Source organism: Bactrocera dorsalis, chromosome 1 (genome assembly GCF_023373825.1).
Source record: "Bactrocera dorsalis isolate Fly_Bdor chromosome 1, ASM2337382v1, whole genome shotgun sequence".
NCBI lineage: Eukaryota > Metazoa > Arthropoda > Insecta > Diptera > Tephritidae > Bactrocera > Bactrocera dorsalis.
The window spans coordinates 46,364,307-46,391,014 of NC_064303.1; the positions used below are offsets into that span (position 1 = coordinate 46,364,307).

Here is a 26,708-nt window from a genome sequence, read left to right on the forward strand (position 1 = left end):
GCATGGAAATGAAAAATTAAAAGCAGAAAAACTATTAGAAAAATACGCATCCATATTTGCCAACGAAGGAAACAACACAGGAAGAACCAGCATTGTCAAACATCGCATAAATACCGGAGACGCTAAACCAATCCGACAAGCTCCGCGCAGGGTTCCACTAGCAAAACGTGAGGATGCTAACAAAATTATTGAAGACATGCACAAAAACGGTGTAATCGAACCTTCAATAAGTGCATGGAGCTCACCTATCGTCTTAGTTAAAAAGAAAGATGGTAGCACTCGTTTCTGCGTAGATTATAGGAAGTTGAATGATGTCACAAAGAAAGACAGTTATCCTCTACCGAGAATCGACGATACATTAGACACCTTGTCTGGAGCGAAATGGTTTTCTACATTAGATCTACAAAGTGGATATTGGCAAGTCAAGATTGATGAATGTGACCGTGAAAAGACCGCTTTCAGTATGGGCGACGGGTTATGGGAATTCTCTGTGATGCCATTTGGGTTATGTAATGCGCCTGCAACGTTCGAGCGACTGATGGAACATGTGTTAAAAGGACTCAACTGGAAGACATGTTTGGTGTATCTTGATGACATTATCATCATGGGAAAAAGTTTCGATGATCATCTGAAAAATCTAGAGGAAGTCTTTCAGCGAATAGCATCAGCCGGATTACGCTTGAATCCCAAAAAGTTTTCATTATGGAAGAAGCAGGTCACATATCTCGGACATAAAGTGTCAACTGAGGGGATCCACCCCGAGGAAGGAAAAATAAAAGCAGTCAAAGATTGGCCTCGACCCATCAACATACATGAACTCCGCAGCTTCCTTGGCTTATGCACGTATTACCGCCGTTTTGTACCTGGATTTGTGAACGTGGCTAGAAGTTTACATGATTTAACAAAGAAGAATCGCCCGTTTGTATGGCAGTTGGAACAAGAAAAAGCGTTTGATCAGCTTAAAGAACTACTTTGTACGACGCCGATGTTGGCTTATCCAATCCCTGGAAAGAAATTCATCCTGGATACAGATGCGAGCGCTTATGGAATTAGAGGTGTCCTGTCTCAGCTCATCGACGGACAAGAAAGAGTAATTGGGTATTGCAGCAGAGTGCTCGGGAAACCAGAGAAAAACTACTGTGTGACGCGAAAAGAACTACTAGCTGTGGTGGAATGTGTAAAACATTTCCACAAGTACTTGTATGGACAACGATTCTTGCTGAGGACTGATCATGCGGCATTAAAATGGTTATTACAGTTTAAGAATCCGGAAGGCCAAATTGCACGATGGATCGAAAGATTACAGAATTACGACTTCGAAACGGAACATCGAAAAGGGATTCACCACAAAAATGCGGATGCATTATCACGTCGCCCTTGTCCACTGGAATGTAAACATTGCTCCAAATCAGAAGGAAAAGAAGGTATAATCGACGTGCGATTTCTGAATATAGAACCTGAAGATGATTGGACTCCTCACCGCATCAGAATCAATCAGCTGGAGGACCCTGATCTTGCAAATCTGATAGTAGCCAAAGAAAATGGGGTACGACCACCAAAGGAACAAATAAGTAACGAGAGTCCAACGGCAAAAGCATATTGGGCCCAATGGAACAGCATAAACCTCGTTAATGGATACCTTCATCGTACCTGGGAAAGCGAAGATGGCAAACAGTCTCGAAGTCCATGATCCCGAAAGTGTTGAAGGAATATCACAATGGACCTAGTGGAGGGCACCTTGTAATTACAAAAACTATAGAGAAGATTAAACAACGGTTCTTCTGGATAAGTAATTGCGTAGAGTGCATGGCAGCTAAAGGTCCTAAAGCCAAAAGTCGCGGTGGACTACAACAGTACAACGTGGGATCACCATTCGAACGAGTCGCTATGGATGTTGCAGGTCCGTTCCCAACCAGTACGGCCGGAAACAAAAATCTACTGGTTGTCATGGACTATTTCAGTAAATGGCCAGAAGTATATGCCTTACCAAACCAGGAAGCGAAGACAGTAGCCGAAGCGTTTGTAGAAAATTGGATAACAAGGTTCGGAGTGCCCGTCGAATTACACTCAGATCAAGGCAGGAATTTCGAATCTTCCATTTTCCAAGAAGTCTGTACATTATTGGGCATCCTCAAGACACGGACAACAGCATTACATCCACAATCAGATGGAATGGTGGAGAGATTCAACCGAACGCTCGAAGAACTTCTCCGGAAAATCGTTGATAAAGATCAACGGAATTGGGACAAGTGCATCCAGATGTTCCTGCTGGCGATTCGTTCAGCGAAGCACGAGACAACTGGTTACACGCCAGCAAAGATTATTTTCGGATCTGATCTGCGACTCCCTGCTGATCTTAAGTTTGGAACGAATCCTACAGCTGTAAGAAATGATGGAGATTATTGTTCTGCCTTAAATGAAGAAATGAATGAATTGCATCTAATGGTAAGACAGCATACGCATCTGAAGAGCAATAAGATGAAGGACCGGTTCGATCAAGCGGCAAATTCAAAAGGTTTTGAAGAAGGTGATCTGGTCCTGTTGTACAATCCACTTCGAAAGAAAGGCTTGTCCCCGAAACTGCAGACAGCCTGGGAAGGACCCTATATGGTGATGAAACGACTAAATGACGTGGTATACCGCATACAAAGAAATGGAAAAGCACGATGTAAAATGAAAGTAGTACATTTGGAGAGGCTCGCCCCATTTGGTTCAATAGGATTTATGCCTAATCGGGACGATTAGGCTTTAGTGGAGGGCAGTGTTACAAAAGTAGTATTAAGTTGTGTTTGTATTGCTATATGCATCTCTTATTATGAACAATAGCTGTAGGTATATGGAATAGCATTTGTCTTGTTGTAGACATCTGGCGCCGCACTGTCTGCTTGTCTACTTAAACGATTGCTGAGTCTGGCGCCGCGGCTGTCTGCTTGCGTTTGGCGCCGTATAGCATTATGTTCTGGTAATTTCCAGACGCAATATTCTAGAAGGACACGTCGGCATCAGCGAGAAGTGCGTGGCTATATAAGCCGTGGCAGCGCCAACGTAATCAACCAGTGCTAAGAGTAAAGAGTGTAGACGAGTTGTAAAATAAAGAGATTTTGTTGAAGTGAATTAAACGGCTTTTGGTTTCATTTGTCAATCCAGAGATACGAACTCAGTAAAGTAAAACTAGCAAGAAGTAAATTCGCAACAATATTTAAAAAATTTAATTTTATCTTTTATCAAGTAATTTGCAAATATCTATACAGATATACATAATGTAATATAAATATTTTAGAAAATGGAGTATGACGAAAAAATCGAATTAATTAAAGATATTGTGAAATGTATGGAGAAAGCCATACAAATTGATTCAGACGATAGTGAAAAGGGTGATATATGTATGTGAAAGTCTGTCATAGATTTTGAATTATAAATAAAATGTATTTCTTAATTGTCAGAACTGATTAATATATGTGATAGAGTGGCCCAAATACCTATAAGGAAAAAGAAACGACAATGGGTTAAAGTAAAGAGTAGACAATGGGTTAAAGTAAAGTGAAAGAAAATGAGAAAAAAACTCGAACAGAGTTGCGCAACATAAGTTGCTCGTGTGAAGGTAATGGGCGACAGCAAAAGAGAATCGCCGGAGAATTAGCAACTTTTGTTGCCTCGTGTAATAATAGACAAAGATGCGTGCGACACTGGTTATTATGAATCTATGTACATATGTATGTGGCTCGCTTTTGCTTTCGTAACTCGCTTATTACACGCAGCAACTTTTGTCTCGGCAACTCTTGGTTTATAGGCGAGGGGGCGACGAGGAGAGGAGAATCGCGCCGAGTTTCCAGTGTTCAGCAACTCGCTTTGTGTTCTCATTCGTAGCAGTTCGCTGCGACGTTTTTCGGCATTCGTGTTCTTTCTTTCGTAGTACATAGTTGCATTTGAGTATATTTTTTTGAAATTAATATTTTGAATATAATTAAAAAAATTAATATCATCTTTTGGCAAATAATTTGCAAATATGTATACAGATATACATAATATAATATAAATATTTTAGAAAATGGAGTATGACGAAAAAATCGAATTAATTAAAGATATTGTGAAATGTATGGAGAATGCCATACAAATTGATTCAGACGATAGTGAAAAGGGTGATATATGTGAAAGTCTGTCATATAATCTTTGTTTTAATTTTGAATTATAAATAAAATGTATTTCTTAATTGACAGAACTGATTAATATATGTGATAGAGTGGAACAAATATCTATAAGAAAAAAGAAACGACAATGGGTTAAAGTAAAGAGTAGACAATAGGTTAAAGTAAGGTGAAAGAGAATGAGAAAAAAACTCGAACAGAGTTGCGCAACACAAGTTGCTCGTGTGAAGGTAATGGGCGACAGCAAAAGAGAATCGAAAGTTGCTTCATGTAATAGCGCTCTAAGCAAATGTGCCAAAGAAATAATATATGTACATATGTATATGCCATAGAAATTCTATTGGTGCAAATATGAAAATGATAACGAAATAATGCGAATATGCATATTTCATGATATGCTGAACACAATACGACGACAGACGACATCTGTCAAATAAATAAAATACACACGTTCTTATGGACACTGTTATTTTGACGACGACACTACTAGGCCGACGGTTGTCGTTCTCGCTAACTTCAGTATTCTCCTATATTTGCCAACGACATTAGGACGACAGTAGAGTTGACAGTATAATGGAAGATAGAGAGATGATGAAGAGTGGTGATGCCACTAATATGTAAAATGTTATTTTACAAATAAAAGCATAAAATAGCTCTATTATAGCTCTATCTTACCATTTGTAATAACAATTGATAATTTAAAACAAATAAATTTACCTATTTACTTATTTTTTGCATAAAAAATTTCATTTTGAACAAAATATTAAAGTTTCATTGAAGTGCAAGGTATTAGTATGGCCACAATGAAATTGAGTACATGCAAAATGGAGAGCTGTGTTGTCTTGTTCACGTAGTAGGATGCCCAACGCCATTTTCAGTTCACTGTCGTTCTGTCGTGTCGTGTCGTAAGCATTGTAAACAGCATATGAGGGTCATCAATTTTGCGGAAACTTTAGTATACCATCCCACGATTTCAGGGTTAAAAGTGGTATGGTTGGATAGAGCTGATGCTCCAGATTAAGAAAATATATAATTGTTGCCGCCGCAAACTTATAGTTTTCGAGATATTTGCATTTAAAGTTGAAAATTTTACAAATTTTATCTTGCAATTTCTCGATTTCTAGTAATTATTTATTTCATATTATGCACTTTTTATGCACTTGTACTTTATTACATTGTTTCTACATATTTATTTTTTAGTAATTACAGGGTGGCTGATGAAAGCCGCTACCAAAAAAAAATTAAATAACTTTTTTTCTATTTAATGAATCTGGTTAATTTTTTTTTTATTTTGCAGATTGACTTTTGCATTTAACAAAAATGGATAACTGGGACACTGAAACAAGAATTTGGATTGTCCGCCGCTATCACGCACTGGAGTCCGTAGTTTCGGTTCAAAGAGAGTATAGGCCCACGTTTGGCGGCAATCCTCTGAGCAGATGGACCATAATGAGACTTGTAAACAATTTTGCCGAGCATAGGACAGTCAACAGAAGACCTTACCATCGAAACCCTTCAGTTCGAACGGAGGAAACAATCGCTGCTGTAGCTGCTGCCATACAAAGCAATCCACATGTTTCGACTAGAAGCTTATCTGCTCCAATGGGTGTAAGCAGACAGTCATTACAGTCAATTATGCACAAAGATTTGGACTTATTCCCATATAAAATTCAAATGGCCAACAAACTGAATGCTGCAGACTTGCCGATTCGCTTGGAATTTTGCCAGAAGTTGCTTCAAATGGTGGAAGAGGATGGAAACATGTTGAACTGACTTTTCATGTCTGACGAGGCTCATTTCGATTTAAACGGCAACATAAACAAACAAAATTGTCGAATATGGAGTGCTTCCAACCCACAGATACTCCATGAGACGGAATTGCATCCACTTCGTGTCACAGTGTGGTGTGCAGTTTCATCACGCTGCATTGTCGGGCCCTACTTCTTCGAAGAAAACGGTCACATCGTTACGGTTACTGGAGACCATTACTTGAGCATGTTGAAAGAGTTTTTCTATCCAGAGTTACGCCGAATGAGAATTTCTTTCAACTCTGTGTGGTTTCAGCAAGATGGTGCAGCTCCTCACATAGCCCAACCTGTTATGACAGAATTGCGACGAAAATTTCCCAATAAGTTGATATCCAGAAACTCCACATTCCGTTGGCCACCCAGGTCGCCTGACCTTACTGCACCTGACTTTTTCTTGTGGGGTTATTGCAAACAGGAAGTCTACAAAGCAAAACCAACAAATTTGAATCACCTAAGGCAATCCATTCGAGAAACAATTGCGGCTATTCCTGTCTCAATATATTTAATAAAATTGAATGAGCTTTAACATGAATAAAAGAAAAATAAATTCCATACACTGAAAAAAAAAAATTATTTGAGTTTCTTAATGTAGCAAAATTCATCAGCCACCCTGTATTTAGTTATTTGCTTAAAATAAGCATTTTATATTTTACACAATTTTCATTCCATGCACAATAACAAAAGTATTCCGTGTTTACAGATATTAAGTGTTGCCATAATTACACATTTATCAAATGAATAAGAATGGATATAAAAACTCAAACGCAGAAAACAAATACCATCTGAAATAAATTTTCCATTGTAATAAAAAAAGTTTTAAGGCTTATAAGTATGTTTAATCTGATAATTTAATAAAAGGATCATAATGATTATTTGCAATACAACAAAGGTAAAACAGGGTAAACATTAGTCCATTCGCTTCCCACTTCTTTCTGGATTGGCGGCCTTCGGCCGCGTTTCAAAAAAAATAACCCTGGTCGATCCAACACCGGGGTGTGTGAGGTTTTTTTTTGAGTAAAAGTCCTTCTTGCGTTGGCGGCCTTCGGCCGCGCTTCAAAAAAATTAACCCTGGCCGACCCAACACCGGGGTGTGTCAGGTATTTTTTTTGAGTAAAACTCCATTTTGGCGTTGGCGGCCTACCCGATCAAAAATCATGATGTATGAAGAAAAGGGGCAATGATTTATGTATTTGGGGTGTAATCTTATTTTTTATTCATTTTGATTCATTTTTATTCGTTTGATGTTGAATGTAATAAAGTATAAGTGCATAATATGAAATAAATAATTACTAGAAATCGAGAAATTGCAAGATAAAATTTGCAAAATTTTCAACTTTAAATGCAAATATCTCGAAAACTATAAGTTTCGGCGGCAATAATTATATATTTTCTTAATCTGGAGCAGCAGCTCTATCCAGCCATACCACTTTCAATCCTGAAATCGTGGGATGGTATACTAAAGCCGACCCTCAATTTTCTTTGAAGAAATTAAGTTCATTTGACACATCTTCACTTTGTAATAGTCGAAATTAATATCAATTTTTTGAAATAATTAAGAAATTAAAAAATATTATTAAATTATTTTTTAACAAAGTTATCACGATTTTGTAAAAAAAATTAAAATTTTTATCATTTTTCGGAAAAAAATGGTTCATATTTTATGATACAAGATAATCACGCATACATATGTGACTCAGAGAATGCTTCTTTACATTATTTGTGTGACATTGTATATTTTTTTTTCAAAGCATTTCTCTTTATTCATTATCGCATGAATTCAGTCGTTTTACATATATTTCTTCTAGAGAACATGCTCATTTCTGCTAAATAGCAGCGAGAATGGTGAAATTCCGTGTCACAATCTTATAAGTTCTGTTAGCCGTCCAATCGAACATCATACAGAATTCAATTTGCACCTTTTTATGTTCTCTGGTCGAACCAATACTAAGGGTGACTGAAGTACTTTTGTGTAGTACTCCTTTAAAAATCTAAGTATTTGATTACGTAATATTATTATTTAATATTACTTAGTCGTTTATTAAATTTAAATACGCAAATATTCATATGCATGGAAAGATTGTTTATACTCGTTTTAACTTGAAATATATGTAATTTATAGACGCATGTTTTTATTAGAACTAAGATCGCTAAATAAAGAAAGAGGAATTATAGCGAAAAAGAGAAATTTCAGCAAATTGCTTATTATCATATGGCAGCGCTCCATTTTCTCATAATTGTTAGCACATAAATGAGTAATATTTAAAATATACATTTCTTATAAAACCTGCAAAAAGTGTAAATTTGTTTAAATGTTTACAGTTTAAGTAATTGAATTTGATGCGAAAAATGGGCATAAAGTCTGTTAAATGTAGTGAAATAGCTTGTTGAAATATTGAAATTTTGAATTTTAAAGTCGAATATCTCGTAAACTAAGCGTTTGCGGTACCTATAAACCTAGATATGTTTTAATCAGGAGGACTTTGTCGTTTTTTTTTTATATTTTGTAAGCAACTCAAAAACGAAAAAGTCAATTTTACACAAATTTCGTAAATATTTTGAAACAAAGTCAACATATATTTGTATTGTTAATTATGCCTTTTGACTATGTTATAAAAAATTTAATATTTGTTATCGGCATATATATTTTCATTCAAATTTAAATACATCTCTAAATAATGAACTGTACCAGCTGATTGGACCTGTTCGTATTCAAGTGAGAGATTTTTGTGACTGTTACGTACTGAATTGCAAAATCGTCTCAAGTGATGAAAATTGTCTCTACAGAATTCCGGTTGTTGTTGTGATGTAGCAGCAGAATTATGCCGAGTTGACAGTCCTTGGCCGGATAAAAATCCGGGATCGTTTCGGTAACGTAGACTCGCCCGTCGCGAGAACAGAATTCCGGTATTAGTTTTTGCTTGCTAGCAACCATTTTAAATTATGTAGAAGTATATAAAACTAAAATTATTTTTGCACTATTTCATACAAAATAAATGTGTAGAACCAAATTAGTGAAGTGTTAGTCGATATAAAATTTACAAAATATTTGTGCAAAATTCATAATTCCGAGAAGCTCGCATTTTAATTGTTTAACTTTATATATTTTCTATATAACTTTCCTTATACATAAATACCCTTTTTAACCCCGAAAGTGGGTATGCTATTCTAAATCCCAGCCATTAAATATTCATGTTTTTCTTCGTAATAACTAAATTTAGTTTTTACTTTAAAATTTCTCAGCTGTTCAATTGTCAATCTTCATTCTTACGTTGGCAACACAAATCAAACTTCGACTGAAAATTGTAATACGAAAATAGTTAATACAGGCCCCAGCTCAATCCGTTACTGACTGTATATAATTGCTAATCAACAGTCACTTATTTTACGTAAGTAAAATTTTAGTAATAATAAGATAAAATATAATTTTGAATCCGACTTTTCAATGAAAACAAAAACACGATTACTTCCTGCCCTGTCTTTTCTAGAGCTGTGGCCCAGTTAGTTTATTATAGTAGTATAATTATTATAGTTGTTGCTTTTTGTTATTTAATAAATGTATATCAATATTCTAGAAAAGAGCTGAAACAACATAATCTATCTTTTGATGTTGTAGTTCTTGCAGTTGTTCATTGTATAATGTATATACTTTTTATTTTGGAGAATAAGATGCATCTGCACCCACTTGTAAGATGTTATATAATCTGATTTACACATATTATTGTTGGTGTTTTTTATACACTGCTTTAATTGAGGCTTCCGACATTAGAGATTTAAATTAGATCAGCAATATTGGCAGGCATTTCCTCAATAGTGGTGTGGTAGAACTGTTCTATGTCTTTAAGAATTCTTCTATCCTCGTCTGTAATAAAATTAATTGCAACTCCTTTGCGACCAAAACGTCCACCACGACCAATTCTTTAATAAAAAATAAAGTAAAAATATAATTTTACATAAAAAATATATACATATTTATTCAATTCACAACCTGTCGTAAAGCATCGTAAAATCGTAAAATTATAAAAAAAAAAACAAGTGTAAAAATTTATAATTTTACGATGCTTTACGACAGGTTGTGAATTGAACAATTGTTACCTATGAATGTAATTTTCTCTATTGGATGGCAAGTCATAGTTGATGACTAGCGAAACTTGTTGCACATCAATACCACGAGCGAGCAAATCAGTTGTAATAAGCACACGTGAAGAACCCGAACGGAATTGCTTCATAATCACTTCACGATCACGTTGCTCCATATCACCATGCATAGCAGATACAGTGAAATTATGATTTGTCATTTCTTGGGTCAACTGATCCACCTGCCAATTCAATAAATTATTAAACCATCTAAAAAAACATCATATCCTTTTGTAATCTTTAGTTACCTTACGCCTTGTATTACAGAAAATTACAGATTGAGTAATGGATAGCGTATCATACAAATCACACAGAGTACCAAGCTTCCAGTTTTCTTGCTTCACATTAACGTAAAATTGTTTGATACCTTCTAATGTAAGCTCCTCTTTCTTCACTAAAATGCTTACTGGATCTCGCATAAAACAGCGGCTAACTTCAAGAACATCAGGCGGCATAGTGGCAGATAATAAAATAACTTGAACGTCTGGAGGAAGCATTTTAAAAACATCTTGTATTTGATCTTTAAAACCACGTGATAACATCTCATCAGCTTCATCCAATACGAACAGTTTAATATTGTGGGTCCGAAGCACTTTTCGGTTAATCATATCATACACACGACCAGGCGTACCAACAACAACATGACATCCAGATTCCAGGTTTCTGGCATCCTCACGCACATTAGTTCCACCGATGCAAGCATGCGAATGAACTTTCATGTATTCACCAAGTGCCATAACAACACGTTGAATTTGAGTTGCCAACTCTCTAGTTGGGGCCAAAATCAACGCCTGACAGTCACGGATGGACGTATCGATTTGTTGCAAGATAGCAATTGAAAACGTTGCCGTTTTTCCCGTTCCTTAAAAAGTGACAAATTATTTTAAAGAACCAGTAAATAATAGCTTATGTTTTAACTTTCGTAACTACTAATATTGACAATATCTGCACCTGACAAATTCAACACCTTGCTTAATATATGTTATATTCATACTTTAAAATAAATTTACACCATTATTATTTATCATATTGACTTTCTCAAGGAAAATGAAGATCACTAATCGAATGTATTTCTCAAGTAACCGTTTAAGAAATTTGTTACCAAAAACCATAAAATTAGGAAACACCATTTACTCAAATACCGTATTTCATTTTTTTAACTAATAATACTGACAAAATACGTATCATAAGCTGCAAAATAAAAGATACGACAGGCATATTCCTGTTTAAGGTTGAATTTAACTAAAACAAAATAATTAAAATAAAGATTTATTTTCAATAAATGTTTAAAAAATTAATGTACAGAAAAGTTATAGTGAAGTGTTACTAAGTGAAAAGTGCATAATATAAGTGAAAAAGTTATTCACAATATACAAATTATCAATTTAAAAGTAGTCAATTTTTTAACTTTAAATGCAAATATCTTTAAAACTATAAGCCAGCGGCAACTATATATATATATATATATATATATATATATTTTCGTTATCTGGAGAACGTCACCTTTTGATACCCATTTTATCCCCGAAATCCGGGGATGCTATTCTAAATCCCAGCCCCGAAAACTAGTATGGCTGTAGTTTTTGCAACAATTTGCATCTGAAAATATTATACTTACCAGATTGGGCCTGAGCAATCACGTCACGACCTTTAACACAAGGAATAATGGCGCGTTGCTGAATAGCTGAAGGTTTCTCAAAACCGTAGCCATAAATCCCCCTTAAAAGCTCTTCACGCAAATTCATGTCATCGAAGTTGTCGTATACTTCATGCCAAGTTGACTCAATGACACCTTCAGGATCCATACCACTGGGACCTTCATGAGCTATATCACTTCGATCATCCCTATATAATAAATATACAATTATTTATATAAATTATAATAATTATTCTTTTTTATTACTACATTTTAACTGAGTATTCCAAAGTACGAGAGATATATAGTAAATTACGTTACTACAAAAATTTTAAGAATGAAATTGCAATGTAGTAAACGCGCACACCTAGTTACTAATGCCAAATGCCAACTAAACTTTCATTTTGAAGCCCTGCAGGAACTATTGCCAGGTAGTCGGTTTATCAATTCTGTCTACCTTTATTTGTCAATTGTAACTATCTGCCATTTTGTTTTGTACTTCTGTATACTCAAAATACAAGCCATTTAACACTTTGGTATTGTTCTTGCTGGGTGTGCTAATATATGTCATGTTAAATACAGGGTTGCAAAGAATGAAAATACTAGGTTAGAAGTACAACGGTAGTTATACATATGTGTAAAAGAGCAATCGCATGGAGAAAACTGATAAACATATTCTATTATGAATGTTCTAATATTTATAATTTTTCATTTGAACAAAATAATCAACTTCAGCTGTCTAGAATTTTATATTTGAATTAAATAAAAATATCATGTAGAATATTCAGTGAACCAAGAACTTCTTTGTATATACATACATATGTATATATATATATATGCATATATGTATAAATCAATGCCCGATATGCATATGGATACATTCTGATCGACCCAATATATATGAAAGATATGATCTACGAGGCGTTGACATTTAAATTGCCGACATCAATAATTATTCACTTCGGAAGTTTTCTTCTTCTTGTATTGAATTTTACGATTTTCTTTATGCTACTCTTCCTACAAACACTATCAATGCGCAAAACACCAACACTGCAACAAATTATTAAACATAATATGTCCAATTTTACTTCAAAATGAGTGATTTTTATCTAATCATAACAATGAAAACTATTTGAACACAAAACACAATATTTTTATAATTATTACTCAATTTTATACTAACATTTTCTGAAATTAGTTTGGCACTTTTTACACACGTGCTGAATGTGCTTCGTAAAAACCAAGCGAAAGGCTCCATCTTGCCGAATTCTGAGTCATTTGCCAATCGAAAAATTCGTTTAGTTATACCTGTTATAAGGTTGGCAATAGTGAACTCAACGAAATAGACATATTCTATTACTACTAAAAATCAGAGCAAGTTTAAAAATGATTCAATGTGATGTATACATACATATTAATAAAAGTACTATGATCTGGTGAAACTTGCGACTTAGTGCACATATGTATATACATAGATATTAATACATATATAAAAAATTCAGTTTTATTATTATTATTTTTATTGTGTATGTTTATATTGGTATGTTATGTAGGTTCGTCAAAGCAAATTTAAGAATGAAAAGGTGCAACCAGGGAATTCACCTCACGACATGGGTACTACCCTCGTGAAATATTAACATTGCTTTGATTTTTAGCAGAAAGGAATCTGTAGAACTACTCCGTGCGATTCTGTAACGTGAGACAGTCTCAAGTCTCTAAATTTGAGATTTTGAGTTAGAGACAATTTTTGAGACTTGAGACGATTTTGCTATTCTGTAAGTGACAGTCACAAAATCTATTACATTTCATCATTCAGAGATGTTTTTACACTTGAATGAAAATAAATATGTCGATAACAAATATTAAATTTTCTATAACATCGTCAAAAAACATAGTTATCAATAAAAATGAAAATATATGTTGACTTTGTTTCATAATATTTACGAAATTTATGTAAAATTTATTTATTTTTAACTTTTTCGTGTTTGAGTTGCTTACAAAATATAAAAATACGACAATCGATTAATATCTATGATGATCTCTATTCAGTACATTCAAAATGGCAGACAAGAGCTCTTTTTAGTTTTGTGACCTGCTAATTACCAGGTCTCAATATTTTGAGACTAACGCTAGAGACTGTTTAGTGAATAGTAACTAGTCTCAAATTGAGACTTTGCCTCAAAATGTCTCAAATAGAGACTAGAGACTGGTTACAGAATCCCGCTAACTAACTAACTTATAGCGGGATTCTGTAACCAGTCTCTAGTCTCTATTTGAGACATTTTGAGGCAAAGTCTCAATTTGAGACTAGTTACTATTCACTAAACAGTCTCTAGCGTTACCGTGGGATTCTGTAACGTGAGACATTCTCAAGTCTCTAAATTTGAGATTTTGAGTTAGAGACAATTTTTGAGACTTGAGACGATTTTGCTATTCTGTAAGTGCCAGTCACAAAGTCTATTACATTTCATCATTCAGAGATGTTTTTACACTTGAATGGAAATAAATATGTCGATAACAAGTATTAAATTTTCTATAACATCGTCAAAAAACATAATTATCAATAAAAAATTAAAATATATGTTGACTTTGTTTCATAATATTTACGAAATTTATGTAAAATTTATTTATTTTTAACTTTTTCGTGTTCGAGTTGCTTACAAAATATAAAAATACGACAATCGATTAATATCTATGATGATCTCTGTTCAGTATATTCAAAATGGCAGACAAGAGCTCTTTTTAGTTTTGTGACCGGCTAACTACCAGGTCTCAATATTTTGAGACTAACGCTAGAGAGTGTTTAGCGAATAGTAACTAGTCTCAAATTGAGACTTTGCCTCAAAATGTCTCAAATAGAGACTAGAGACTGGTTACAGAATCCCGCTATTAGCCGATATAATTATCTTGACTTGTCATAAGCCAGTGTGAAAGCGCCTCAAAATAAGCGTTTTTTATAACATTTTCCTTTATGGCCAGATCGAACAAAACAAGAATATTTGGGAATTTAAATTAAAACACCCAGCATTTATTACGATTGCAAATTATTATATATTGGCTTTTATTATAAGGCGAACCTATTTAAATCCTTATTTATGATTTTATGGTATATTAAAACAACTAACTTTTGATCTTTCAATACTTAGCATGGTGAATTAAACCTGTTAATTCTCAATTAATAAATGTTTTTACTCATTTGGTATTGAAATATAATTTTACTATGCAAAACGTTTCATGAAATATATTTCAATTTCGCATTTTCTTTGATTTTCACTGTTTTAAATTTTTATTAGCGATCTTGAAAGGCGGCAACAAATTCCTCTGTTCACATACATATATTTTTGGTATAATTTCAATCTGGCCGTTCCAGTCAGTCCAATTTCAGAACGCCTAATCGTGCGATTCTGTACTGTGATACAGTCTCAAGTCTCTAAAGTTGAGATTTTGAGTTAGAGACAATTTTTCAGACTTGAGACGATTTTGCGATTCTGTAAGTGACAGTCAAAAAATCTATTACATTTCATTATTCAGAGATGTTTTTGCACTTGAATGGAAAAAAAATATATCGATAACAAATATTAAATTTTCTATATCATAGTCAAAAATTATCATTATCAATAAAAATAAAAATATGTGTTGACTTTGTTTCATAATATTTATGAAATTTATGTAAAATTGATTTATTTTTAACCTTTTCGTATTCAAAATGGCAGACAAGAATTCTTTTTAGTTTTGTGACCTGCTAACTACCAGGTCTCAATATTTTGAGACTAACGATAGAGACTGTTTAGTGAATAGTAACCAGTCACAAATTAAGATTTTACCTCAAAATGTCTCAAATAGAGACTAGAGACTGGTTACAGAATCCCGCTATAAACCTACCCAATCCAGTCAACTGTCAAAGTTCGGTAGGTGAGCGGTTCTCACATTTCCAGTGACGGGAGAGTTGGGGATCTCGTTATCTCTGCTTTCATAGCTTGATTCTCCGGCGAATAGTAGGCACCTTGTCGCGGTGCAGGGGCTTAACCTTTATGCGCTCGGGATTGCAAATTTACGTTGGCGGTCGGAAGTCTACATTTGTAGCAGTTATGTATTTGTATGGAAAACTTTGTGAACATATGAACAAAAACACTGGCACGAAGAGTTTTATACTTGAATGCATATTTATTATGTAATATATAATTTTCAGATACATAGTTAAGTTGAAAATGTTTAAATATCATTTATGGTACAACATTTACCCAAAGTATATCTCTCCTGATGGTTGATAGTAGCGGCGAAGATTGTTGTTCGTTAGAGCCCATAATGCAGAAATTGGAGCAGCCTTATCGTTTGCTAGTTGAGCAGCTTTAGTGCGCTCATTATCAAACCGAATGAATCGCAAAATTTCCTTGAACCGAGATTTCGGCATTACAGCACGGTAGTAACAAACTGCTTCTGTACTTCACAATACATCAATGTCTTCATCGTTAGACTTATTAACACCTGCCAAAAATAAGATCCCAATGAATGCTCTCAATTCAACAATTGTCACTTTATTCCACATTTCCTTCGTTCCGTTGAGGTTTTGTTCGTTCCACTTTTGATACGTTTTTTCGGCTTTCGCGTTAGTATCAACTAGAACTTGTTCGAACATCGATGGGGTGAAAATCAAATCAAATACACTTGAGTCGATGAGTCCTTTGATAGCACGAGATGGGCCAACAATAGTGCCACGAAACACATTATGAACACTCAATCGAATTGCTTGATTAGGTAGATTGGAAAGCCAGGTAGCGTTGTCTTTTGAAATCAGCGAACCAAGACTCTGTTCATCTGCCTCCTCCTCCTCGAAATCCATCTCTTCCTCGTAATCTGCTTCAAACAATATGCCTTCTATCTGCTCATCGCATCGAATATCGTCTTCTTCAAGTATCATTTCGTTTTCAGCATCAGATTCTTCGAGATTTATACCAGGTGGTACGTAGTCATCAGAAGAATCATCGAAATCTAGGTCCTCTTCTGCTTCTTCATCAATCTCAGTCAGTAGATTCTCAATATGGTTTTGAGGCTCTTCGTACCCTAGCCTGTGTTTACAATTTTCTTTTATATCATCCATATCATGGAACAAGATACACTTACCGTTTAACGACTCGTTTCGGACGATTTGAGGCATGTCCAGACATATATATTATTGTGGTTTCAAATATTGAAAATTACTATGCACCTAGAAATGCTTGAGAAGAAATGCGAAACCGATCACCACAATATAAATATTGAATATAAATCACTGCAAAAACAATTATTGCTATTGCGAAATACGCTGAAAAGTCAGTAACGCAAGCACAGCCTACTTATTCAAAAATCGCATTCAAAAAATTATAGTTGAAAGGAAGAGTGATGAGAATTTTCATACATTTTATATGGTGTCTACATTTGTAGACTAACCGCCAGGAGATGGTCATTTTGGAAAGTAGGGTCCGGGGGGTGCTGTAAGCTATTTTTTACGTGTTAGTGGCCAAAGCTGTTTAGAATTGATTTTTAGGAAGCTACTGAAAATTTCGGGCCATGTTGTTATGAAAAAATTTTTTTTACCAAACTTATTCTGCAAAAATGCTGCAAATGTAGACTACAGAGCACATAAAGGTTAAACTGCAACACAATACGGCATCTTCCAACCGGCATGCACCTCTCTTGGGGGTTTGCAGAAGCTGCATGTTTGCGGCGACGAAGAGCTACCACCTCTTAATCCAGAGTGTTATCCGTGCCCATTGCATGATTTGCAGCCAAGAGGTAAATTCCGCTGTATTCGAGCGGAGCCTTCCCAACACCGGACCGCCTTGGGAAGTAACGGTGGCCTCACCGCGTCAGGGGCTCTAGCGCGGCGGACCTTTGCGATTCCCCTTCTAAATAATAGACCGGTAGACCCACAATGTGGGCTGAACGGTCGTAAGAAACAGATGAGCAAAAACAACAAACAATAACAACAATAACCAAAACATCAACAGCAACAGAGAATAGCTGCAGCAGCACAAGTACCGCAAGCAAGAGCGGCCCAGGGGCTAGACGAAAGTTCAGCTTCCTCGACGCTCTGACGCCGGAAGAACGTGCGCTCTTTGAGGAGCACGTGCGCGACGACGACGATGTGCCCTCTTGCAGCGGTACTAAGCGACTACTGTGCGACTGTGGAATCGAGGGGCGAACGGGAAAAAAGGACAACGAGAGAACATCCCTCGTCACGATGACCCACGCAGAGCGGGCATGAGTGGTACCACTCTCAAGTGGTACCTAAGAGCCTAAGACAGCTCAGAAACGGGCTCTGAGTAGGAGCAGGGGTAGCAACCTTTCGGTCGGTCAGAAAAGAGGAAAAGCAGCCAAATAACTCCTCAGGAGCCACCTAGGTCGAAGAGAATCAGAGCAGACAAACCACAGGAAGCTAGTGGAAAACGCTCCAACCCTAACCCGGCGCCGGCGAGAACCGTAAGCCGTAAATACTCGGGGGCCGTGAGAAGCATGCGGATGGCGGTGGCTCCTCGCAACTACTCGGCGGAGGCCCTGGGTTCCGAAGAGCAGACGGCTCTTCTAGACTGCCTGGTAAACACTTTATTCATGGGCGATGGTTACACCGGCTCACGGAAATCACGCCAAGGCTAGAGGGTTGGAAGGGTCCGGTCTCGCTTGTTTTTTTTTTTTTGTTTTTTATTAACTTTCCTATTATTTATTGAATCTACCCTACTTAAGAGCCTAACAATAAGTTTTCGAATCTTAAACTACTCACATAATTTACACCCTACATGGGTGATTATTTTTTTAAACTGGGCCTAAAATATATTACGTCTGGGCTGGTAAGTCGTTTCTACGTAATCTTGAGCTCCTGTTCACACGCAATAGCGATCTTGCTAGTTGGTTTGGGTGAACCGAAAGTTTCAATGCATACTTCGCGCTTCGTTGCTCTATTTCAGTTCGTACGTCTGGAATTCTTAAGTCGCGTTGGATGTTCTCATTTCGGATATACCACGGTGCTCCGGTGATTGTACGAAGAATTTTTGATTGCGCACGACGAAGAATTTCGATGTTGCTGCTGCTCGCGTTGCCCCACAGCTCACACCCATAGGTCCAGATTGGTTTTAAAACAGTGTTGTATATAATGATTTTATACTCCAGACTCAGGGCTGAGCGAGAGTTAATAAGCCAGTGCAAAGAACGTGCCTTTAACTTAAGGTAAGTCCTTTTAGCCTCTATGTGGTTTCGCCAAGTAAGTCGCCTATCCAGATGGACCCCTAGGTAAGTAACATGATTGCTTTGTGGTATTTGTACGTTGTTCAGTGTCAAAGGCGAACAGATGCTCTTGTTTAGGGTAAATGTAACGTGCTTACATTTTTGCTCGTTAACCTTTATCCTCCAGTTTGCGAGCCAGTTGGCCACAGCTACGATATGATTTCCTAGCAGCGCATTTGCATGAATTGGGCACTTGGAGCGGCTGATTATTGCAGTGTCATCGGCAAAAGTAGACATAGTCAAGCGGTCGCTTACTGGGATATCTGAAGTGTATAAAACATATAGCATTGGGCCAAGAACACTGCCTTGTGGTACACCAGCTTAAATCGTTTGGGCTTCAGATGTAGTGGTGTTACATCGAACTACAAAATTTCGATCATAAAGGTAGGACTTAAATAGTTCGTGGGTGTTTTGCGGGAGTAGCGTTTTTATTTTGTACATAAGACCATCTAACCATACTCGACCAAAAGCCTGCGCGACATCAAGAAATATTGCAGAACAATATTCCCCTTTTTCAAAAGCTGTTCGAATTTCAGATGTGATCCTATGTACTTGCTCGATCGTTCCATGCTTTTCCCTGAAGCCAAATTGGTGAGATGGTATTATGTTGTGCGTTTCAAGATGTGGCTTAATGCGGAGCATAAGAAGTCTTTCAAATAATTTCGACATGCACGATAACAAGCTGATGGGCCTATAGGAGGATGGCTGCGTTTTGTCCTTTCCAGGCTTAGGTATCATCACTATAGTTGACTTTTTTCATTGTTGAGGAAAGTGAGCTTGTTTTGTGATTGCATTGAAAAACATACAGATACAGATTATAGCACAATTTGGTAGCTCAATAATCATTTTTGGAGTAATTAAGTCGTGCCCAGGAGCTTTTCTTGGATTTAATTTCTCCATAATTTTTTTTGATATCTCTTCAGGTACGAATTTCACTGGCTCAGATTCCATCAAATATTGTACGGTTGGAAGTGTAAAGTCATTAGTTTCTGGGTTTGGCTGGAAGACATTTTTTAGATGAGCAGCGAAAGTTGCTGACTTTTCTGCATTGGCGCACTTAGAGTTTGATGTGCTTTCCACAATGGGTGCTTTGTACTAGTCGGGGACAGCTTTTGAATATACTGGTACTGCGCGCGCTGTTCCTCACTTCTGAGGGCTCTCGTCAGTGCATGTGTGGCCGCTTTCAACAGTTGTTTTGAGGCTGGTGATCTATGAACCTGCCACTCCCTTCGTAGGCGTCGTTTTTGTAATACGAGTATTTCAATTTCCCTATTAGTTAAGCTAAGCTTTTTGTTTTCCATGTAACCTTTTTGAGGAGTTGAAATTTTGGGGGCTGTTATAATGGTTGATTCGAATGCTGCGATGGTATTTTCAATATCGACCGGTGTATCTAAATTTGGTTCGAGTTCTATGTGTGTGCTGATGTATTTTTTGTACTTTAACCAGTTTGTAGCTTTTGACGTGAGCATATAAGGTAGCTCTTTATAGTGTGACTGATGCCGCAAAGTGAAGAGAACTAGTGAGTGGTTTGATGAGAGGTCTGCTCTTGTTTCTGCAGTAATAAGGCTGTGAGGAATTTTCCTAGTTACTGCGAAGTCAATTAAATCTGGCAGCTTATTCGGGTCTGTCGGCCAATTTGTAGGCTTTCCAGGAGATACGTAGTCCAGTTTGTTTCTTTTACATATAAGGGCGTTATATAATTGCTTGCCTTTAGGATTACATAACCGGGAACCCCAGTGAGGGTGTTTCGCGATATAATCACCTGCAGCAAGAAAGCACTCTCCCAGCGAGCTGAAGAAATCTATAAATTGCTTTTCTGTAATCGGGAAACGTGGGGGACAATAAACGGCGGACAAAGTAATGTCACCTTGCTTTGTCTGCACGCGTATTGATGTTCTTCTTCTTCTTTACTGGCGTAGACACCGCTTACGCGATTATAGCCGAGTCAACAACAGCGCGCCAATCGTTTCTTCTCTTCGCTACGTGGCGCCAATTGGATATTCCAAGCGAGGCCAGGTCCTTCTCCACTTGGTCCTTCCACCGGAGTGGAGGTCTTCCTCTTCCTCTGCTTCCTGCGGCGGGTACTGCGTCGAATACTTTCAGAGCTGGAGTGTTTTCATCCATCCGGACAACATGACCTAGCCAGCGTAGCCGCTGTCTTTTAATTCGCTGAACTATGTCGATGTCGTCGTATATCTCGTACAGCTCATCGTTCCATCGGATGCGGTATTCGCCGTGGCCAACGCGCAAAGGACCATAAATCTTCCGCAGAACTTTTCTCTCGAAAACTCGCAACGTCGACTCATCGGTTGTTGTCATCGTCCAAGCCTCTGCACCATATAGCAGGACGGGAATTATGAGCGACTTATAGAGTTTGGTTTTTGTTCGTCGAGAGAGGACTTTACTTTTCAATTGCCTACTCAGTCCGAAGTAGCACCTGTTGGCAAGAGTAATCCTGCGTTGGATTTCTAGGCTGATTGATGTTGCTTGCAGATAATTTTCAGCAGTTCCAGTTAAAGAATGGTGTTTAATGCGACTTCTGATTAGGATACCAGTTCCACCATACGCCTTTCCATCTGGATGATTCGTACAATAGAAGGTATATCCCGATACATTAAAGTTATATTTATTGGTTAGGTGAGTTTCTGCAAGAAGCATTATATCTATTTCCTTGTCGTTGAGAAATTTTGCCAGCTCCAGTTTATGGCGAGGTATACCATTTGCATTCCATAAAACAATTTTAAGCTAGCTCATTATTTTGAACTTTGGTTAGGAAGCAGTTGCAGCAATGTGTTTTGATTTCGCATGAGTTTTTGCATTGTGTTCTGTATGAATGTTATGAAGTTCATCATGCTATTTTGCATTGACGCTATCATTGCTTCGATATTCGATTGACTACCAGATTGAACGTGGGGCTGCTGTTCTTGCGGCTCAATAAGGCTCGCTGTTGCTGTAGTTATGGGTTTTCCTAGGCCTGATTTTAGGACGTTTGCAAACGATACGCCCGTGACGGTTTTTGATGGAGCTGTCAGCGGATTCATATTGGAGGATACAACGTTCGGTATCATATGATTGCGTTCGGAGACTACACGTTGGTTAATCCGATTTTTTAGCTCCTTGTAGACTGGACATCCTCTGTAGTTTGCTGTGTGGTTTCCACCGCAGTTTCCACACTTTTTGCATTTGGGTCTTTTTTGTTTGACGTGCAGGTGGCAGAATCGTGCAACTCTCCACAAGGTACACATACTGCGCGAAGTGTGCAGTAAGACCTGGTGTGACCATACTCTTGGCAATTGGTGCATTGTACAGGGCCTTTTCTTTTATGCGGTTCCTCCACCGTGATCCTACGATGTAGCAAATATTGTAGTTTGTAAATGGGGTGCACACAATTTTTTTCAAGTTGTTTGTTTTCTGGTTCTAACTCAACTTTGAACATAGGCTGTGGGATTTTCTTTTTATTAAAAATATTTGCAACATTTTTGGGGTTAAAACCGTGATCCTTAAGTGCTTCGTGAATTTCCATGGGTTCTACACTTGGCTCAATACCTTTAATAACAACTTGCAGGCCTCTCGCACTTTTAAGTTGATAAGTGTAGAATTTAATCTTTTTCTCATTTAGGTATTTTGACAATGTACGAAAGTTATGTTCGGAGTATATTTGCACTTTCGTTTCTCGAATGTTTCCCTTCGACAGCGGAACTATATGAAAGTTATTATTGCCGATAAGTTAACGAGAGCGCCAGAGTTTTCCTCTCTTACGTATATTGGCGGAGGTTTGGTGACTTTTGTAAGACTTTCAGGAGTTTTGTTACTCTCACCGTCAACGTTGTCACTTAAAAGCGCAAATTGATTTGTGCTTAATGGCTCAGATGCATTTCCTCGGCTAATTTTTTGCTTAGCGTTTGTTGAGTTTTGCGGACTAAGCTTACGCTTAATGGTAATGTACCGATCCATTCCGGTCTGTATAGCCACTTTTTTAGGTGTTTGGGTTTTCTTATCTTGCATGCACCGACCTCAACTTGTAGAACATCAGCCATAACGAGCTCTGGCGTTGGAATCGTTGACATTGAACAAGATCGGACTTTTAAATTTGGAGAGGGTTGAAGCGTGGACGATGAGTTTGATTTTGCGCTTTCACTGTCACTCTGAGACCTGATCGAAAAGTATGCATTGTTGCGCTGGACGGAGAGCCGGCGTGCATCTTGTTCGCGTTGTCTCTGGGCACGGATATCGCCTTGGCTCATGATCATGAGTTTCTTTATGTTTAACGTTTAACGTCCTCAGGTTACGTTAAGTTATATGAACTGCCTTATCAACTGCTTTACCGACTGTGGGTGTAGAAATGATCCTGACCACTTACAACTCTGCGTAGACAGATGATTTGCCGTGTGACAGAAACAGCTGATATCCACATCAGATATGCGAAGGAGAATTTTTCCGCAAAAATTAATTTTTTTTTTTTTATAATTCTAAGATTTTACAATCAAACATTTATGGATTCCAAACACCAATGCACCAAGCAAATTGTTGTGCGCGAGGTACCAACGACGATGAGGATCTCCAGCGAATCTGCCTGTAAGCTTTCACAGCCTGGAACTCACGCAAGTTAACACAAATTGAGGAGCACACCCGATTGTTGACCGTACACTTAGACTTCTGAACGCGATTTTAAAGAGAGGTGAAGAAATGCCGTAATTGCCCAACATGACGGTATTCTTTCCCCGGAGTGCGTCTTGTTCGCGCTTGGTTTGGTAAAGAACCAAAGCGAGGGTTTAAGTACCTCGGCGTGGAAGATCGTAGCGAGCAGCGTTGAGGGGTCAGGGTGGAACCTTAACATAACAATAAATGACGAATCCTATAAATGTATGTATAAGACAGAAGGGATTCCGGCTGAACTTCCGTTTCAGTAAGGTGGTAATGAGGCCATGGAGGCCCAAGGCAACGCCAACGGCAAGCCAGGAGCCTGCGACGGGGATAACCGTAGCACCGACTCTATCCGTAGCTAGCTCAGCAGTGCATGATGCGACTGCCGCTGTGGTTGCGGGAGAGCGACACGAGTCCTCCAACGACACCATCTCGGCTGGGCAGGTTGTAACCACCGCCGCTGATGAAAGTAGGCGCAATGAGCTCCCCAACGAGCAGAAAGGCACGCTCCCATACACCCAAGAGCTTCTGGAAATGCAGGTTGATGAAGATGGTGGGGACGAGGACCTATCTCTCATCGAGCCGATATTTGGAAGCTCCAGCGCCGGCATAGAAGTTGCCCAGGTGATTCTTCATCACGCATCGGCAGCCTCGGCTGTCATCGTGATCTCGGATAACCTGGGCATCCTTTTAATCCAAGAACTATAGGTGTACAAAGGAGAGGTATCAATTCGAGAAAAAGCAAGGTGATCTGGGATCTCTCTAGCGAGAGACCCCGTCCTTGTGTAGTCGTTAAAACCGATATAGACTTCGGTATTTCAGAGTTTCTAACGCAAGATCTGGTGGCGGTACAAGTGAAGGACAGGGAAGGTTCGGACTTCGTCCTCGCATCCGCCTACTTTCCAGGAGCGACGGTCACAGTACCCCTCCGCGCCCATTGATACTCAGTCTGGTGGAGTACTGCAGAACTAACAAACTCCCCCTGACTCTAGGATGCGATGTCAACGCGCATTATACGATGTCAACGCGCATTCTTCAACGAGAGGGGTGAGTCACTTCTTGAATTCGTAATTAGCAATAATATGAGCAACGAAAATGTGGGCTGCGAACCCACATTTGAAACTAGTGTTCGTAGGGAAGTCCTGGACATTACCTTGAGCAATGACGCCATGATCGGATTGATCTCACAGTTTCGGGTGTCAAAAGAGCCCTCAATGTCGGATCATAGGATCATTCGTTTTGCTCTGAAGGTGGAAGTCGAGGACCCTGGTGGTCTAGCAAACTCTCAGCTCTTAGACAGAGGGTGCAAAGGCTGTTCAATAAAGCCAAGCGCACAGGCAAATGGAAGGAATACAAGCAGCAACTAACAATCTACAACAAGGAGATTAGGCTTGCAAAGACAAATAGTTTTAGGAAATTCTGTGACAGTGTCTCCTCGACCCCAGAGGCAGCTCGGCTGCACAAGGCGTTGTCGAGAGGTAAGACAGACACGGTATTATCCAGAAGAAGACAGGACGGGACCTATACGACTAGGTGAGGGCAGAAACACTCCTACATACGCACTTTCCGGAGACGGTTCAGTCTGACCCAACTTCAGCATCGGTCACACGTAGCCCAGATCTCTTGGACTGGCTGACTGCAAAGAATCGGTTCACTGCAGATTCAGTCAAGTGGGTACTGGGCTCCTTTTCGAACCAAAAGTCACCGGGATTGGATGGCGTCTTCCCAGCCCTTTTGCAGCAAGGTATGGATATTCTCCTGCCACACCTGCTAGAGCTGATGAGAGACATCTGGGCGATGTCGTACATCCCAGAGCCATGGAGAATCAAAAGTAATTTTCAACCCCAAGGTAGGGAGGAGAGACTATTCGTTAGCCAAATCATTCCGGCGTATAAGTCTCACATCCTTCATGCTGAAGGGGATGGAGAAAGTCACCAGAAGATCACCACATCAGATCGGAAGCGTTGAAGATCGCACCCCTACATGCAAGACAGCATGCGTACAGAGCGGGTAGATCCACTAATCATGCTCTGTACCAACTCACGTCTGAGTTGCAGGATTCGCTAGATAATGGCGTGGTTGCGATTTGCGCCTTCCTAGACGTTGAGGGTACTTTTGATAATGCGTCTCACACTAGCGTGATCAAGGCACTTGAGAGAAGAAACGTAACAGCTCCGGTATGCAGATGGATAGAAGCCCTACTGCTCACTAGGGTAGCGGAAACAACTGTGGGGGAAAGCAAGATCCGTCTTGGCACCACAATTGGCTGCCCACAGGGTGGAGTACTATCCCCTCTGCTATGGAGCTTGGTAGTAGATGAACTCCTTGAGCTGCTCACCAGCATTGGAATCCGCTGTCAAGGGTACGCGGACGACATTGTCATAATGGCGCGAGGTAGATTTGAGAACACTCTCTGCGACATTGTTCAAAGGGGTTTAAAACTGGCGAAGGGATGGTAAAACACGGTAGGGTTAAATATCAAACCAGCAAAAACTACCGTAATTCATTTTACTAAGCGGAGATCCCTTCCGGGCTTGAGGTCCCTAACAATTGGAGGCATGGAGGTGGAGATGTCGAAGGAGGTCAAGTTCCTTGGCCTTGCTTTAGACTCATCAGCAAGGCATTTGGACTTAACGCTGTCCAAAGCAACTAAAGCACTTATGAAATGCAGACGTCTGGCCGGCAGATACTGGGGATGCAAGCCAAGTATCATCAGATGGCTGTATACCATGATTGTAAGGCCTATTGTCACCTATGGAGCTGTTGCCTGGACCGGCAAGGCAGCGCAGTCTTCGGTGGTCCGGAGGCCATCAAAGCTCCAAAGGCTTGCCTGTGTTTGTGCTTCGGGGACAATGCGCACATGCCCCACGGTGGCACTGGAAGTCATACTGGAGCTCATACCGCTGCATCAGGTGATAAAAAAGTAGCAAAACATACCATGCTGCTAATGTCAGCAGAGGGCTACGGAAGAGGAAAGCTAATGTCCTCTCGACAGATGGAGGCAATAACGGAAAGCACACCGCTAGCCCTCCTCTCAAAGGATGGCACCACGAAGTGGATAAATTTCAAAAAGAACTTCAGAGT

General features: G+C 38.6%; 2 protein-coding genes across 5 annotated transcripts in view; one reads left to right on the top strand and one right to left on the bottom strand.

Moving 5' to 3' along the window:
* Positions 1–26,708, top strand: part of LOC125780332 (uncharacterized) — a 273,793-nt gene that overhangs the window by 11,804 nt on the left and 235,281 nt on the right. The window lies entirely within an intron of this gene.
* The window catches only part of LOC105234054 (eukaryotic initiation factor 4A), a 160,075-nt gene continuing 142,780 nt past the window's right edge, over positions 9,414–26,708 (bottom strand). Inside the window, exons 1-5 of one of the 3 annotated variants that reach the window (XM_049445890.1) lie at positions 12,907–13,059; positions 11,706–11,932; positions 10,336–10,949; positions 10,046–10,269; positions 9,414–9,868 (exon numbers count right to left, since the gene is read on the bottom strand). In XM_049445890.1, the coding sequence (XP_049301847.1) occupies positions 9,724–9,868; positions 10,046–10,269; positions 10,336–10,949; positions 11,706–11,932; positions 12,907–12,908 (1,212 nt within the window). In that variant the 5' untranslated portion in view covers positions 12,909–13,059 and the 3' untranslated portion in view covers positions 9,414–9,723. Of the gene's footprint in view, positions 9,869–10,045; positions 10,270–10,335; positions 10,950–11,705; positions 11,933–11,993; positions 12,121–12,906; positions 13,060–26,708 lie in introns of those variants that run through there. The other 2 variants (XM_049445891.1, XM_049445892.1) reach the window with 2 other exon arrangements.